Below are 17,941 nucleotides of genomic sequence, written 5' to 3'. Positions count from 1 at the left end.
TAGAAAGGACAGGTTTTGCATTCTCTGTCGTAGTACTGTTTCTCAGAGAGGGGTCCAGAGACGGTAGTTAGGATTAGGAATAAAGGTAGTAAATAGAGCATGCACATCCACTCTGGCCCAAGTGCTGGACAAATGGCAATACAAGAGGAAGAAATAGAGTCCGCAGCACTGGTAGGAAACTCAGCGCCACTGGTTTATTGATTCAACATTTCGATCACTGGGATCTTCTTTCTATTTCTTCCTCTAGTAACCAAATGGACCCACATGGCTATTATGTATCAATTTGGTGGTCCCTGACATGAAACAATTTGGCATAGCATGAAAGTATCCAGCTATCCATCATCATTACCACCTGTTTGCCTCATTTCTCAGGTAGAATTTCACAATTTGGCCAATGTTTGACCATGTACACTGTACAGTATATCTTCCTTTCCTCACTATTCCATTCCGGCCCCAGCGAGTGTTGCACAGCACATCACCACTAGGTGGAGTTCTAGTCAAACATTAATATTGGTTTCCATGGTGATCAAATCATTTCCCCATTTGTAAAAGAAAAGTAAAAAAAAGGCAACAATGTAAAAAAAAAAAAAAAAAGAAGCTTTAAGTACACAAGCTCACAATGTTTTGCAATCTTGAGATATGTGCAGATGTTCATTCACACCAGGTTGACTGAATGAATTAAACAAATCATCATAAAACATTTGAAATCAATAAGTGGCACTCTTTCATCTGAAAGCCCAAAAGGGCAAGTACAGCAGTACACAGTGTTATAATAATAATGATGGTCTTACCAGTTGACCATAACAGAGTCAGGTCAACACTTGGATGTTGATGCGTGGCAGGGATTTTTATGTGATGGTTATAGTAACGGGGTTCATGTGCTCCCATTATGCATGTTAACAGTGTGTACGAGAGAGAGAGCAAGAGCATGCGTGTGTGTCTGCGTTTGAAAGAGATCATGAACAGTGTGTGTGTGTGTGTGTGTGTGTGTGTGTGTGTGTGTGCACGTGCGCACGTGTGCGTGGACACTGACCCAGTGTTTGGGTCATTACAGTACCCGCCTCATTAATCGTTGTCCACAAGCTCGAGCTTGTAGATCTGATATTTTGATACTTTTGAATGTGAATTCCTGAAAGGTTGTGGACATATGAGGTTTTCACACGACAGAGACCTTGTATACTTGTGCGGCGGTGGTATTTTGCCTGCCTCTAAATATGCCAGATCTACAAGCTCAAAACACGCTGCAACAGCGGTTGTGAGCTTGTAGATCGCATATTCTTCCGGCAAGTGACTGACACCGCCGTCCTACGACGAAGCATAAATCAGTCTTTTTACAGAAATTCACCCTCTAATGTAAGGCCTGTGTTTTGTGGTGCCGGAGGGCCAGTGATCATTGTCCCCGCAGGGTCACGTGCCGCTTGTGGAATATGCTGGCTGCCTTTGTTGTCCCCACTGTCCGTTCTGCTTTTCTGGCACTTTCACACAATGGTGGTGGTTCACACTTTAGACCTGCGCTGTTATCAAACCTTCCAACCTACTACTACTACTACAGCTTGCAGCCTATAGCTCTCAGGAAAGACTGGCATCCCAATGTAAGATACATGGCAACACTCCCATCGTCGTCGTCACCATCAGCATCACCAAGGATCGAGCGACCGATCGACCCCAGCGAGGATCGAATGTAACATCAGCACCACGGTGATTATGGACCTTCTTTTCTTTTATGATCTGACTTATTCTGACAAATGGTGGATTTTGTTTAATTTGGTCTTCACGTCCTGGTTCATTTCATCAAAATTTCAACATGCTAAATACTACTATTTTGTATTGTTGAGTGATTTATATGTAAACTTCACATTGTATACGAAACTGTGTTTTTTTTTTTCCCTTCTAAGTTTCATTGCATGTGTATAAATTGATTTGATAATATACATACTGTACAGTAGCATATGGAGTCAACACAATCTAAACTATCTACAACTTGTGTGTTTTGTATACAACTCAGAAAAGCAAATAATCATTGTGACCAAGTGTACAGTATGTAAACAATCACATGCTTTATATTGGAGACATGATCAGTGCTATAGCATCTCCGAGAGGTTGATGTGGGTGGTAGGGTTCAGAGACGTTTGGAATTGGATATACACTGCGTACAGTGACCTGGTGGTTTCTGTGAATTGATTTAAATCAATATCCTGTCAGATTTGATCAACTGTAGCCCAGAGAGTTGTCTTCTAGAATCGCTTCAATATGGATGTGAAAGAAGAACTGACCAGTGCTTGTGGTCAACAACACGTCCGCGGAGATGCAAACACATGAAAAGTTACTGCAATCATTCAAAACAAGTCAAATGCCGAAAATAGCCTCGTTGTTCATACTTTTATTTGACAAAATGTTTATCCATTTTTGCATCGTTTTGCATCGTCATGTTTGCATGATCCCACTATAGGCAATGTCCCTGCGAACAAACGCCTCACAGTGTGGAGGGGTGGTGGTCGAGTTCGAGTCGGAGGACTCGAGTGACACGAGAGCCAGGCCGGCTAGGACTATACCAGGTAACCTTGACTTGACCTGGAGTAGTAGTAGTAGTAGTAGCATATCGTCTCTGTCGAGTGGAAATGCTAAATGTTACTTTTTGGGATTCAATTTCAAATGTAGCAAAAGTAGTAGATCTATGCTCATTTCGAGCTTGAGGATCAGCTACTTTTTATGCTTTTGTGTGTGAGGCTGTAGTATCAAGTAGAGCGTTAATTTACACCCCAAAAAGGTATATGGAGATAAGAGATTTCTGCCTGACAGAGATGATATGCTCCGTTTATGAACTCTCCGCTGCTCCGATCCATGTTGAGAACATCTCCACCTTAGGGTCTCGATCCTCTCATCTAACCCAAAGGTTTTCTATGATCTTATTGTATCTGGACATTTCCTCCTCAGGGTCTCCTCTCATCTACCTCAAAGGTCCCAAGTTTCTCATCTATGTCAGTGGAGCTCTGTCAATGTGGGTAAGACCATTTGATTTGATAGACAGACCAGCAATTGGTGGGGAAACTGCAGCACTATATTGGTTCCCCAGTAATGCTCAATATACAGTAGAGATGGCACCGTTTCTGTCTATAGTCACTCTGTCTCAGAGGTGGGCTGGTGGTGTAGCCTGGAATCCAGACTGAAGTTAAAAGAAAAACGCTGAATGAGCGCCTCCAGGCGAGGTCTGGTGTGGACACTGGACAGTTCAGAAACCTGCATACCAGTGACATTCCACTGGTGGTCATTCCAAACAAGATTTTATAACGTTTTCAATGGCTTCTATTTCAGTGTGTCCAGGTCAGGAAGAGATGTAGTTTCATTGGAATCCCACCAATGGTGTGTGTGTGTGTGTGTGTGTGTGTGTGTGTGTGTGTGTGTGTGTGTGTGTGTGTGTGTGTGTGTGTGTGTGTGTGTGTGTGTGTGTGTGTGTGTGTGTGTGTGTGTGTGTGTGTGTGTGTGTGTGTGTGTGTGTGTGTGTGTGTGTGTGTGTGCGTGTGTGTGTGTGTGTGTGCGCGCGCGCGCATTTGCGTGCTGGCGGGGGACTCCTTTCTCGAATCTTGAGAAATCTCTTAGAACTTGGCAATGTACACTTTTTTCAGTCGTGAGAATTAATTTCTGATTTAATCTATACGAATGTATGACGGAAGCGTTTGAAAATTGTGGTAGGTAACAGTCTGACTTGCAAGACTACACCAGTGATGTCATGTTTATAAGATGCCCCCCAGGCTTCTGAGCTGTCCCCCAAGTTTCTGAGCTGTCCCCCAAGTTTCTGAGCTGTCCCCCAAGTTTCTGAGCTGTCTCCCAGGTTTCTGAGCTGTCTCCCAGGTTTCTCAGCTGTCGCATAGCCAGCCCACCCACCTTACTGAGATGCAGAGCGATCAGACAGGGTTAACTGCAGGGCTGTGTGTTCCTGAACTCTGTGACCCATTGGACAGCACAGCACGTGCCTTCCTTGCACAACAGAGCGTGATTAAATTTATTGTTGTTGTTGTTTTGGTAAAAACCCAGGGGGACCGCATGTGGCACTTTGCTATCTCTGTGTTTCTGATTGAGCTGTATGGCCGTAACCTCCTCTTGACCGCAGTGTTTGGCTTGGTCGTGGCCGGCTCAGTGCTCCTCCTGGGCGCTCTGATCGGTGACTGGGTCGACCGCAACCCTAGGAATAAAGGTAGGCACCTTACAGGTTTCATTTCAAAATCTAACAAACAGTATTATTATATAGGCTTATATCTGTGGTTTCCAACCCTTTTCATGTCAAGGTCCGTTCTTTATTCTGCATTTTAGTGTTTTAGTGTATTAATAAAAAAACATTTTGGTTGGACACGGTGACGGGGCCTTAAGGAACAACTATTCTTTTGAATCTTTGTGCTATTCAGAGAGGCTTATAAACGTAGTTGTCCTTGTCTGTTCTTGTTTTAGTTGCTCACGCCTCACTGTTCATTCAGAACATCTCGGTAACGGTGTGTAGCATCGTCCTCATGCTGGTCTTCTCTTATAAACAATCCATTGAACTGATCTGGGACGGATGGCTGACTGTGAGTACTGTACACTTACCTTAACAATCACTGGATGCAATCATTTGAAAACTGTATCTTACTAGTTACTTTGTAGATTTTGATTACAAAACATACATTAACCAATGTTTGACAAATTCAGATTTATTTTTTACTTTCGTACTGTATATTTTGATGCCAATACTGTTGTACTACTCAAGTAAAATTTGGAATGCAGGCCTTTTACTCAGAGAGTATTTCCTTATTGTGGTGTTGCTTATGCTACTTATTTTAAGTTGTATACTATATATATATTTCTACTTCTTCCACCCCTGCTAACAATCTCACTGTGTCAATCAGTACCGTTGCTGCCTGCCTGTGTCCTTGTTTGTCTCTTGTCGCCACATTGTAGTAACATGTTCCATCACAAATGCACACGGTCACACTTTACTTGAGCATGCAATTTCATACATGTAATTAATGATGAATGAATGACCTGTAATGATCAATTGCACTTGGTTAAGTCATAGTGACTTCATCATTAGTTAATGGTGAGGACCAGGAATTACTGATGAATTCACGATACCATTCATAATGAATTCATGTATTAGTGAGAGCCGATCATACATTTTAATCCATCCATCTTTTTATTTTTTATTTTTTTGTTAAATTTTTATCCCACGATTTTGCAACCCATTTTGGCAATTATCTTCCCTTTCCCGAGCAACATTAGCCACTTCCTCCTGAGGGATCCCGAGGTGCTCCAAGGCCAATGTGGAGATATAATCCCATCTGTTCTTGGTCTGCCAGGGGGTCTCCGCCCAATGCAGCGAGGACCTCCCTAGGGAGACGCTCGGAGTCGGGAGGCATTCGTACTAGATGGCCTGAACTCACCCTATCAGGGAGAGGCTGGCCACCCATCTGAGAAGCGTAAAATGAAGTGTTAATTATTTGTATGAATTTGCATGCTCAAGTACAGTATGACCAAACTTTCTGTTGTTATTGTGTTAGTAACATTTGCATCATAAAAATCTTTCTGTTGTCACGTGTAGTAACATGTTGCATCATAAAAACTCTCTGTTGTCACGTGTTAGTAACATGTTGCATCATAAAAACCTTTCTGTTGTCACGTGTAGTAACATGTTGCATCATAAAAACCTTTCTGTTGTCACGTGTAGTAACATGTTGCAGCATAAAAACCTTTCTGTTGTCACGTGTAGTAACATGTTGCATCATAAAAACCTTTCTGTTGTCACGTGTAGTAACATGTTGCAGCATAAAAACCTTTCTGTTGTCACGTGTAGTAACATGTTGCATCATAAAAACCTTTCTGTTGTCACGTGTTAGTAACATGTTGCATCATAAAATCCTTTTTGTTGTCACGTGTAGTAACATGTTGCATCATAAAAACCTTTCTGTTGTCACGTGTAGTAACATGTTGCATCATAAACACTCTCTGTTGTCACGTGTTAGTAACATGTTGCATCATAAAAACCTTTCTGTTGTCACGTGTAGTAACATGTTGCATCATAAAAACCTTTGTGTTGTCACGTGTAGTAACATGTTGCATCATAAACACTCTCTGTTGTCACGTGTTAGTAACATGTTGCATCATAAAAACCTTTCTGTTGTCACGTGTAGTAACATGTTGCATCATAAAAACCTTTATGTTGTCACGTGTAGTAACATGTTGCATCATAAAAACCTTTATGTTGTCACGTGTAGTAACATGTTGCATCATGTAAAAACTCTGTTGTCACGTGTTAGTAACATGTTGCAGCACAAGAACCTTTCTGTTGTCACGTGTAGTAACATGTTGCATCATAAAAACCTTTGTGTTGTCACGTGTAGTAACATGTTGCATCATAAAAACCTTTCTGTTGTCACGTGTAGTAACATGTTGCATCATAAAAACCTTTCTGTTGTCACGTGTAGTAACATGTTGCATCATAAAAACCTTTCTGTTGTCACGTGTAGTAACATGTTGCATCATAAAAACCTTTCTGTTGTCACGTGTAGTAACATGTTGCATCATGTAAAAACTCACGCAAGGTGGTTTGTTATACGGTGGTGATCGTCCTGGCAGATGTGGCAAACCTTGCAAGCACAGCACTGACCATTGCCATTCAGAGGGACTGGATTGTGGTCATCACCGGCTACAACCGCGGACACCTCGCTGGTGAGAGTATTTTCTGTATACTAACTGGAGTGACGGGGAGACCCCTGTTACTGAACAAACACTATACTAGCAAGTGCAACGATTACTCTCAGAATGTAGAGCTTTAACTTTTCAACTAAAACATTTTGTTTCAACCAAACAATGACGACTATACAGCGCCTTTAATCACTGATGTTCAATACCTGAATAACAAACTCTCATTATAAACCTTGCTATGTATGTCCCATTGATGCCTGAGGCCGAATCTGGGAACGCCTTCTAGGGCCTGAGCTAAGGTTTCTGAAAACCTTCAAATTCTTATTCAATCTTATCTGTATAGGTTGCACCAGGCGTCAATGGGATATATCATGATCAACGCCACAATGACTTATTGTTGCTGTCGGGCAGAAACCTCCTATCTCTATATTTTAACTTTTCATGTTTTTCGTGCTACAGTGTCACACAAAAGCATAAACAGTTGCAGGTCCACAAGCTCGAATTTTTTTATTTATTTTTGAATCCTGAAAAGTAACAGTTTTTGGACATGAGGGGCTGTATTTTGCGTGTCTTAACTCTTAGCCTGCCGCCATTAATTAATCCCTCGATTGCGTATTGCCATGGTTTAATCACGCGTGACACTTACTTTGAAGAGCCAAATATCCGTATCGCATTTTACTATGAAACCATTCCGTGTGTGTTGACGAAGCTGGTGCTCGTTCTCTCGGTCGGTGGTGGAAAAAGTGGACCGCGAGTATCACAGCGCCTGCTACAGGCCGTTGAAAATGCTTGTCTGGGACAAAGCGTCCTCTGCAATGTCGCTTCTGTGAGATAAAGCCGTCTGAAAACAGAGCCGGCAATGTTAGTGGATGCGCGCGCATTTTCAAAATGGCCGCGCCCATTGTGTCAGAAGCATAACAAAGCTAACGGACGGTAGATTTCGATACAATCGTATTAAAACATGCATTAATGAATACATCGCTGTTAAAACGGCTTTTCCGTTTGTGGCAGGCTACAAGATTCTACGTGTTAATATTCCTATGTTCCTGGCGGGTAAACGATTAAGTACCAGGTCTTATTACTTAACTTAAGACCTGGAGGCGTGGTCAATGCTCTTTGGCCACTCAGAATAGCCAAATGGTATTGATCACGCCTCCAGGTCTTAAGTTAAGTAATAAGACCTGGTACTTAAGACACGCAAAATACAGCCCTATGAGGTTTCCACCGACAGGGGTGATAATGAAAATCCCTCCAAATAGCAGGGAAGTACTAATGACTGTACTTGTATGTCGGTTTCATGCTTCGCACATGAACCTTTGCATTGGGTTGATTTGTCGTCATGGAAGGAATGAACGCCACCATGAGGCGGATCGATCAGGTGACCAACATCCTGGCCCCGCTGGCGGTGGGCCAGGTCATGACCCTGGCCTCCAACGTGGTTGGCTGTGGCTTCATCCTGGGCTGGAACCTGGTGTCTCTCATCGTGGAGTTCATCTTCCTGTCCCGGGTGTACCGCATCGTCCCGGCCCTGTCCGTCAAGCCGCCCGCCCCGGAGGACGACCAGGAGTGTGTGCCGTCGATCAGGGAGAGGAACCGCTCACGAGGTGCGGAGGTGTCGACTCACTGGATGCTAAAAGTAGAGGTTTTGGGGCCAAATACAGGCTTATAAAATGGTGCATTTGCAACAGTGGTTCCCAAACTTTTCAGGTCGAGACCCAAAAGGGAGATTAGACGTTTGCTCAGGACCCAAACTAGTGAAAATAGCATATCTTCTTAGTCTCTTAGTTTATTATTATTATTTTTTTATGTAGTAAAGAAAATGGGATTTTTACTCGAGTTGTGACCCATAAAAAAATGTCCGTGACCCACAAATGGGTCCTGAACCACTGTTTGGGAAAACAATATATATCTCATTTATCCAGAGTGCTTTACAATGTGCATTACATGCACACACACTTTCATACATAGACAGCAGAGGAAACCATGTCATTAAGGCACCAACTTGCTCATCGGGAGCAGTTAATGAACACTTCAAAGCTAACCCAGGGGGTGCCGGGGATCATGAAATTGTTCCGGTTTCCAAGGGGCTGCCCAGTTTAAATTTCTGTATGTGTCTGAAAACATGATTCCACTCATCCTTTCTGGGGTAGCATCAGTCTAAAACAGTACTATAGTATATAGGGCATACCAGGGGCGGCCATTTTCTGGTTCCATCGATCCAGACCCTGTTCATTTTTCCCATAGAGATCTCCAAAAATCAATTATTTTAAGCCTAGCATCTAGCCATCTAGCATCCTGGAGAATCATGACCATAATACATTTGAAAAACTGAAGAACTGAGCTGTGTGTGTGTGTGTGTGTGTGTGTGTGTGTGTGTGTGTGTGTGTGTGTGTGTGTGTGTGTGTGTGTGTGTGTGTGTGTGTGTGTGTGTGTGTGTGTGTGTGTGTGTGTGTGTGTGTGTGTGTGTGTGTGTGTGTGTGTGTGTGTGTCATATAATTAAATGATTCCCTTTTAGCACTGACAGACTCCTCTTCTCTTCTCCCCCTCAGAGGCCGAGGCCAGCAGGGAGGAGGTCCCGGCCCTGGCCGAGGACACCAGCTGTGACCTGAGCCTGCACCTGAAGGAGATCACCAACCTGCCGCTGTGCTTCCAGAGGTTACGCGGGCTGCTCAGCACCTGCAAGGACGGCTGGAGCGCCTACTACCGGCAGCCCGTCTTCCTGGCCGGCATGGGCCTGGCCTTCCTCTACACCACCGTGCTGGGCTTCGACTGCATCACCACGGGCTACGCCTACACGCAGGTACGGGGATGGTAACTTATAGTGACCGCATTTTAAAAAGGTCACAATTGTAGAGGCCCATTGTGATGCGGTGTTTTCTTTTTTTTTAAGGTCCAAAAGTGAAAATGCTATGTTGTGATACAGTTGAGGAGCAAGTTTATACCAACCTACAACCTAGAAAAATGTGGCTTTTATTTACTTCCAAAGAGATTTTGCTTATTTGTATTATTTACTGCATTATTTGGCAACTTTATTAGTATTAGTGAAAGGCAGAATATGATAAAACGAAAAATGGAGGGGGGAAATATAATGAAACATATAACCTGTATTTCTTAATTTACACTTTGTCTCTGTTGGGTGTCCAAAACTGTTCAAAAACGGCAGATCTACAAGCTCAAAATGTGTCACTTTGCGCCATGTTTCGATCTTGTAGATCTGCTACTGTTGATGCTTCTCGTGACGCTGTAGTTTGATCAAGTAGGGCGTCAATTCACGAAGAAATCTGTAAACTTAGCTAAAATATGGAGATAAGAAGTTTCTGCCCTCTTGTCTGTCTGACAGCAACGATGTGTAATAGGACTAAATCATGGATACATTCACAATAACCGTACCGTCATAATGTCTGACCGTTGCATCATCCCCTACTACACCAACAACAACAACGCAGGGCATCAGCGGCTCTCTGCTCAGCCTGCTGATGGGCGTGTCGGCCATCACGGGCCTCATGGGCACCGTGATGTTCACCAAGCTGAGGAAGGCGTACGGCCTGGTCAACACGGGCATCATCTCCAGCTGCCTGCACCTGGGCTGCCTGCTGCTGTGCGTGTGCTCCGTGTTCGCCCCGGGCAGCCCCATGGACCTGAGCCTGCTCATGCCCCACACCGACGGGACCAACTCCTCCTCGGCGGAGGTGGCGGGCGGAAAGAGGCACACCTACCCGTTCATGGTGGGATTGCACACGATTAATTATCACACAAATAATTGCGATTACGTTTTTCTTTTCTTTTTTTTGAGATTGGAACGTTTTTCAATTTATATTTTGTTTGCCTTTTAGGCTTCGTAATCACAAATTGCACAGGGCAGACAACTTAAATATACAAAGAAATCACTGACACATCTATACATTTTGTATTTTTTATTTCCCAAAAATGTACATAATAGCGACTATCTAGTGAATGATATTTTTGAGAAATGTTTGAAAATGTATGGACATTTTTCAATGAAAACGATTGACGATTGATTGAATTGTTGCGATTATCTCAAATAATTGTGATTAGGCGATATGTAGTAATTGTGACAGGCCTAGGGCTGTCACCATTACACATTTAAGTTGACAGTTCATTGTCACACAAATAATTGCAAATAATCTACAGTTCACTGTAGATCTGCTATTTCTGCTCTTTTATGTATGAACATTTTACAACATGATTATGACAATTATGACAAAAGATTATTGCGACCATCTCAAACAATTGCAATTAGACGATTCTATGTAATAATTGTGCCAACCCTAGGTGGGCGTCAACCAGCCGCTGCTGTCCGACCGCTCGTCCATCCACTGGACCAACAACACGGTGCTGTTTGACAGCGTTCCCGTCAGCAACACGCCAGAGTCCTACATCTCCATCATCCTGCTGTTCCTGGGCGTCATCACGGCACGCATCGGTGAGTGAGACCACACTGAGTCACATTCTACGGGGATTATTCTATCTTTTGTTACATTCTACGGGGATTATTGTTCTGATATGAGATGAAATGTGGTATTATGCAACGATTCACTCGACTCACGATACGATTCGTATCACGATACCAGGTTCACGATGTGATTTTTCACAATTTTTTTAAACACAAAATTATTTGTCAGACAATTAATGACCGACAAAGGTTTATTTTTATTTTTATTTCTCTTACACAAATCCAGTATTTTCTTCTCTATTATTATTTTTTCATTACTGTGTTTTCTCTTATCCTCTTTTCATGTTTTATGTTTTGTCAATTCTCTTACAAAACTGATTCTAAAAGAATAATTTCCCTTACGCTTGACTCATTGTGCTGTTAGTTAAACATACTTAACTTAACCCAAAAAAAGACCATGAAGCCCTGAATTCATGGAGATAGGAGGTGCCGGTGTTATAGGATACCATTGCAAAGCTATATAAAATAAATATATATAAACGTCAATCACTGAGAGGCCTACTGATGATCCAGGTTCAAAGAGAATGTTAAGTTTGGTCTTCTATTAACTTCAATTCATCAAATATTATATTATACAGGAATGCTAAAAATCTCTTCAAGGCTTCATGGGGTGAGTAATTGATAGAAAACAAGTCTTTTTTTTGGGTGAAGTATTCCTTTAAACAAGACCAAGAGTCTAAAAGCCCCTCTAGCAGACCCAACCACTGTTGTTGCTTACCCACCATGGTATCAGCAGTGGTATATTGGGGCCAAATTGTTGTAGAATTTGTTATATTTTGTGTGCACCTTTTGGCCTAAGGTTGGCCCAGGAGGAAAGGTCACGGGGTCACCAAAATCAGTATAGAGTTCATCTTCTGGTGGAGGACGATGTTGCACAGCAAATCCCATGGCAATCCAGCCAGAAGTTTTTATGAAATATCTTGAGCAGAATACAAATCCAGGAATTAGCAGTTTTGTAGTCCAGTGGTTTTCCAAGTGGGTTTGGATCCACATCAATGAAAAATAAATACTTACATTGAAAGCAATTCAAAAGGCACATGGCAGACATCAATAAACACAAGATCCAGCTGCTATGTGTTTGGAGACGAAGGGAGAAAGCCCTCCTGCAGCCCTGTGTTTATAGTAAGCACCACAAGAACTTTGCTTCTAGAGCTGGTTCCCTTCTAGCTGCGAACCGACTTGCATTTCCAATAGTTTTAAGCAGAACAATTGTAATTGAGAGCCTACGTGGGGAGCCCCCAGTTGCCCCATGTTCAATTATTTATTTAGGATGATTTTTAGCTTGCTTTTGTCATTGTTTATATCATATCTGCATCTTCCAACCTGTAGAAAAGTGAGTAAGTGACCCACCCACTTTGGGTCCCAGTTCAGGGCAAGAAAAACAAGTATATTTTGGTTTCAGTTCTGAAACAACTTTTAGGGTTCTGTTGTCGTTGTATGTTTGTCTTGTTTGTTTTGTATCAAAACCTAATTCAGGATATGCTGTTTTTTTAACTGTCAGTGTCACTTCCCTGTTAAGGTGGCCTTACACTAGCCGATAATCGGGCATTTGAAATCTGACAGCACCACACACTACAGGATAATCGGAGCGGGGCCGAGCAAATATCAAACATGCTTGATGTTGATCGGGTCGATCCCGATCGCGCCCCGAGCAGATCGATTGAGTCGGGCACCCCCCGAGCGTCAAAAAATGCCCGATTATCGGCTAGTGTAAGGCCACCTTTAGTGTAGGACTATACAATGTATTTATTTTATTTTTATGCTACCACACTATTTTGCATATGGTGGTCATATGACATTATATTATATTATATTATATTATATTATATTATATTATATTATATTATATTATATGTAAACATATTATCATCTTTGGTATGTTCCGTATGGGTGTGTCACATATATTGTATTATATTATTTGATTTGATTTACTGTATACCCTGAAATCTTGAATAAACAAAACAAATGAAAAAAAATGAAAAAAGTAAAGAAAGAAAATAGGGTTCTGAACCAATTAATTTTCAGTGGAAACACTAGGCGGGGAAAAAGAAAACGGTACCAGTTCAACCCTGTGGAACGGAGGTGAAGTGAACTTGTGAATTGAAGTGAAGTTATAAATAGCAATCGATGTCTTAATGAAAGTCAGTGTTAGGGTCTGTCTCCCCCCTGATGTAGTACTTATTTTGACCTTTGACCCCCTCCCCCGGTGTGTGTGTGTGTGTGTGTGTGTGTGTGTGTGTGTGTGTGTGTGTGTGTGTGTGTGTGTGTGTGTGTGTGTGTGTGTGTGTGTGTGTGTGTGTGTGTGTGTGTGTGTGTGTTCCAGGCCTGTGGTCCTTTGACCTGACGGTGACCCAGCTGCTGCAGGAGAACATCTGCGCGTCGGAGCGGGGCGTGGTGAACGGCGTCCAGAGCTCCATGAACTACCTGATGGACCTGCTGCACTTCATCATGGTCATCTCGGCCCCGCAGCCGCAGCACTTCGGCATCCTGGTCATCATCTCCGTCTTGTTCATCACCACGGGCCACACCATGTACTTCCTGTACGCGCGCAAGGCCAAGCGAAAACACCGCCTGGACACGTAAGGGGAGCGGAGCGGTGAACCTCAGTGTGCACCGAGTCCCAGTCCACTCTGCGCCTGTGAAACCACTCGTCTCTCTCTCCCGTTCCTCCGGCAGTGTCAGTGCTAAGCTAACCCCCCACTCCCCCCGTCCGGCCATTCATCTCTGCACAAACCACAGCGAGCCTTCTGTCCTCCACTTGGATGCTTTCGTCCTGCAGGGCCAAACGCCACAACTCAGGTGAAACCGGAGTGAGAGATACCAACCACAACCCCTTCTTTCATATTATACAAGTTGATGTGGCCGCAGCAGCAGATGCACTTTCCGCTCCCTCCATACACGAGATGTGTCCTAATCTCAGGCGCGAACAGGGAATGCGCGAAATTGTGCCACCGAGGCACCGGTGCGTGCCTTTTCTTTTTTATGCAAGCCCCACAGGATTACTGCAAGAGCTCCTCAACACAGCAGTCGACTTGACTGTTAAAGTAACTCACGCACGTTTTTCTTTTTTTTGACAGATGATGGATTGAGGGATTCTATTTATTTATTCATTTATTTTTGTAAACTTCACAAAAACTGGGCATTATGAAGATCAAACAATGACAATGATAATAGAAGTAAGTAAGTTAAAAACAAACACAAAAAGGCAAAGCAAAGCAAATCAATGGGAGACATGAACGTTTTCACAAGCGGCATAGATGTTACTGATCCGTCCACTTGGAAATACTCCAGGATGTCCAAAAAGGAACCTAAAGGGAACTCGCTGTTCGATTGCTAGATAAGTGACAAAAATGACAAAGGAATCCCCCGCCCCTTGATGGACAGAAGAGGAAGGACATAGCGCTGTCTTCCCCTGGCTTGTTTCTCTGTGGATGAATCAGGCAAACAAAGTGCCTCTCTTTATTTTATCTTTCAGACATAAGTTCACATGTAAACTTGGTTTATGAGTTTAAAACTTAGTTCATGAACATGTATACCTACCTAAAAAAAAAAGAAGAAAGAAACGACCGATCCTAGCAATCAAAGCAAATCATGGTCTCTTGACACGGTTCAGTCAAAAACACGACTTTAATTGCTTGTGTACGTAGTTAAATGAAATGAGCTTTTAGGTATAAAACGGAGTGATATTAATGCGGTTTTAAAAGCGATCCTTTCAGTTTGTGCCACGTTTGAAATGACTTGACTGTTGTATGCTTAACTGCAGGTCTGTAAGACCAGCAGCAAGGGCAGTATTGTATCATATATTATGCTAGCATATTGTTTTAGTTCTATGGAACCAAACATGACCTTACCTCACCTCAGAACAACACAACTGACTTGGACATTATACTCTCAGCTGCTGTTTGTCTCATATCTCCTTTATACATTGTGTACAGTACAGTGAACTCTTCGTCATGCCAACCAGCACCACATCTCAATATATTTGTTTACATTTCCCTGTGATGTCTCAGTATTGTGCCTTGTTGTCCTCATCTGTTTCAGACTCTTTACGATAAAGGCAATAAACACGAATGACCATAATAACGTTGCCTGTGCTGAATTTACTAATGGCCTGAATCTCCTAGAATAATCAACCAATAATCCACAAAATAATTTCACGGTTATTATCTTTTTTTTAGTGCAGTCTTGTTTATAGGCCAACGCAGATGTGACTTGTGCCGTAGGTTCTCAATAACAATGCACATTTCCAACAGCATCTCTGCATCAGGTATTGGATAAATTATGTTTCTTAATTTAACGAGATAATATCTTGTTCAAACGAGATAATATCTTGTTCAAACAATATGATATCCCGTTCAATTCAATATTTTTCTTACCATGGCCAATCAGGGGCTCCGTAAAATCGGCCTCAGGTCTTAATTCATATTTTTTAAAGCACAATGACATAACTCATAACAAAATGTACAGACACTAGACCTGTACGTGCCCGTCGCAGTCGGCCACCGGTCTACTTGGGAACGATGCAATTTGGGAACCTAATGATATACATTGTCATAGCATCCGTTTTAACTGTCAGCCGGTGTCCCACATGGAGATCTGTGTATGTGCCTGTGTGTGTGAACTGAAGACTGCAAACTGAAACGTGTACTTGGCAATCAACTCGGCCCACTGGCAGAGCCTGATTGGTTGAGCCTCAATTGGCCTCAATTGGCTGAGGCAGAGGCTGGAAATTGCACAGGTGAAAGGAGTTGGCCTCATTAGGCCCACTGGCAGAGCCTGGCCCAGGTGAAAGGAGTTGGCCTCATTAGGCCCACTGGCATAGCCTGACCAGAGCCTTTTGTGGTGGTTCTGGAGAACCGTGGGTCTGACCGACTCGATACCTGGCACTGCACTCCCTGTGGGGGTGTGGAACGAGTGTGTCGAATGTGAGGTCGGTGGGTCAAACGGTTCTCAAGTTACGTGCATTACAACCGTACACGCACACACGTACGTATGCACGCACACAGAGACGTGGCACATTTATAGTAGGATGTCTGTTGTAGAACACAACTTGAAGTGCTATTATAAATAATCATACAGATGATAATAGTAAACTTTATTGATATTAAATAATGCAAATGATAATAATACCCTTTATTGATATTAAATAACACAAATGATAATAAACTTTATTGATATAGCATTGTTTTTTAAACAATTACAAAGAGCTTTAGTCACCATACCAACTTTTTGATGAGGCAGTATTGCTTTGCTTTAAAAAAGTACAGACGAATAACAGTCTAAGTCCACACTAATTATCCATAATGTATAAATGATGTATAAGGGGTCAGGACAACTAGGCCTTTTCGTGGAGGGGTCAGAATAAATTGTGGACTTAGACTGTTATTCGTCCTAACAACTAAAGTTTCCAAACAATTGTAGTGGAGAAAAAGTACAATATTTGCCTCAAAATTATACTTAAAGTATAGTACTTGAGTACATCTACGCTTAACCCATCCATGTGACCTGGTTCAGTCACGGCATGTAAAAGTCACTTCAGCTTTCACTGGTTAATGTTGGAGTTATACTAGGCTATACTGCTTCCCAGAGAGCTGTCTATTATCTCACGTCTTCAATATTTATGGATGGGTTTCTGACATCCTTATTCCATGGCTTCCCAAAGTATAGGCTACATTACAGATTCTGCTGACGAGCTCACTCTGCTTATGACTGCCCTTCCGTCAACTGGAAAGGAATTAGCCTGGGTAAACCCCTCCCCCCTCGCCAGATTTGCATTCTGCATTCTGCAACCCTGCTGGCAGAATTAAATGTTGTCCAGCAGGGGGAGTGGGTTTACCGAGGCTAGAAAGGAATAGGATTCATATGATGGAAAAGGGGCGAGTCGTTTGGTATAATGTGTGTGAGGGTGCCGGTGGTATATGATATGTACCGTCGTGTTCGTTGACACATGGGTTGACCACGCATAAATTATGGAGCGGTTGCGCAAAGACCCGCCCGCGGTAGCACTGGTTAATGCAATTTATTTGTGCATTATTTTTTGTTGAATTATTCATGACAAAGTTGTACAGTAGGCCTATCCATAACATAAACAAGCAGCACCAATTCACTAGTTCTTTGTTTAAATAATTGTATTATTATTTTGAGCACGCAAGAAGTTGAAAAGTAGGGGAAATGGATGTGCAGGAGTCCTGCAGGAGAAATGCTCAAATAAAATGAGTCCACTGCAAAATGCAGCTGTGGGCTGGCAGGTATGTACATTGACCACTAGCTCTATTTGCATGAAGTTCGGCTATTTGAAAATAGCCAATCTGCAAGCTAACAATGCATAAGCGAACTTGTAGATTTTCTTTCTTTTTCTTTCTTTCTTTCTTTCTTTCTTTCTTTCTTTCTTTCTTTCTTTCATTCTTTCTTTGTCTTTTTTTCTTACATACATGATGACTTTTGAAAGAGGACATTCTGCATCATGAGTAGTCTACTCAAGTAAAAATTTGATTACCGGACTACATTCTACATTGCATTATTGATAGAAAAAAAAAAAAAAAAGTTTCCATTGGCACATGAGTAGACGAGAAATGTGCAATATAATTGTTGGCCAGCAGAGTTCATTATGAGCTGTCTGATAGGAGAGCATGTTCCCCAACACACACACACACACACACACACACACGTCCGCGCGCACACACACACAAACCCTGTTACCAATTGTGCTCTATGCTATGCTAGGCCTATGCTGACAAGGAGCTATGTCTAGAACAAGCAATTGGATGAAGCGCAGAGCCGCAGACACACTCTCAC

The 17,941-nt window shown here is 42.5% G+C and overlaps 1 protein-coding gene across 1 annotated transcript; it reads left to right on the top strand.

The window, feature by feature from the left end:
* Positions 1-1,602: 1,602 nt before the first annotated feature.
* LOC306924884 (ferroportin) lies at positions 1,603-13,729 on the top strand (the record flags this gene model as incomplete). The annotated part of the gene is made up of 11 exons (XM_079503567.1): positions 1,603-1,698; positions 2,450-2,555; positions 2,935-3,002; positions 4,033-4,192; positions 4,444-4,559; positions 6,570-6,696; positions 8,019-8,276; positions 9,222-9,472; positions 10,119-10,397; positions 10,966-11,116; positions 13,470-13,729. The coding sequence occupies exons 2-11, from the start codon at positions 2,453-2,455 to the stop codon at positions 13,727-13,729; spliced, it is 1,773 nt and encodes a 590-aa protein (XP_079359693.1). The 5' UTR covers positions 1,603-1,698; positions 2,450-2,452.
* Between the last annotated feature and the right edge of the window lie 4,212 nt (positions 13,730-17,941).

This window comes from Electrona antarctica (genome assembly GCF_951216825.1).
Source record: "Electrona antarctica genome assembly, chromosome: 6".
Taxonomy (NCBI): Eukaryota; Metazoa; Chordata; class Actinopteri; order Myctophiformes; family Myctophidae; genus Electrona; species Electrona antarctica.
The sequence above is the reverse complement of the archived record's forward strand: the minus strand, read 5'-3'. Positions and strand labels throughout refer to the sequence as shown.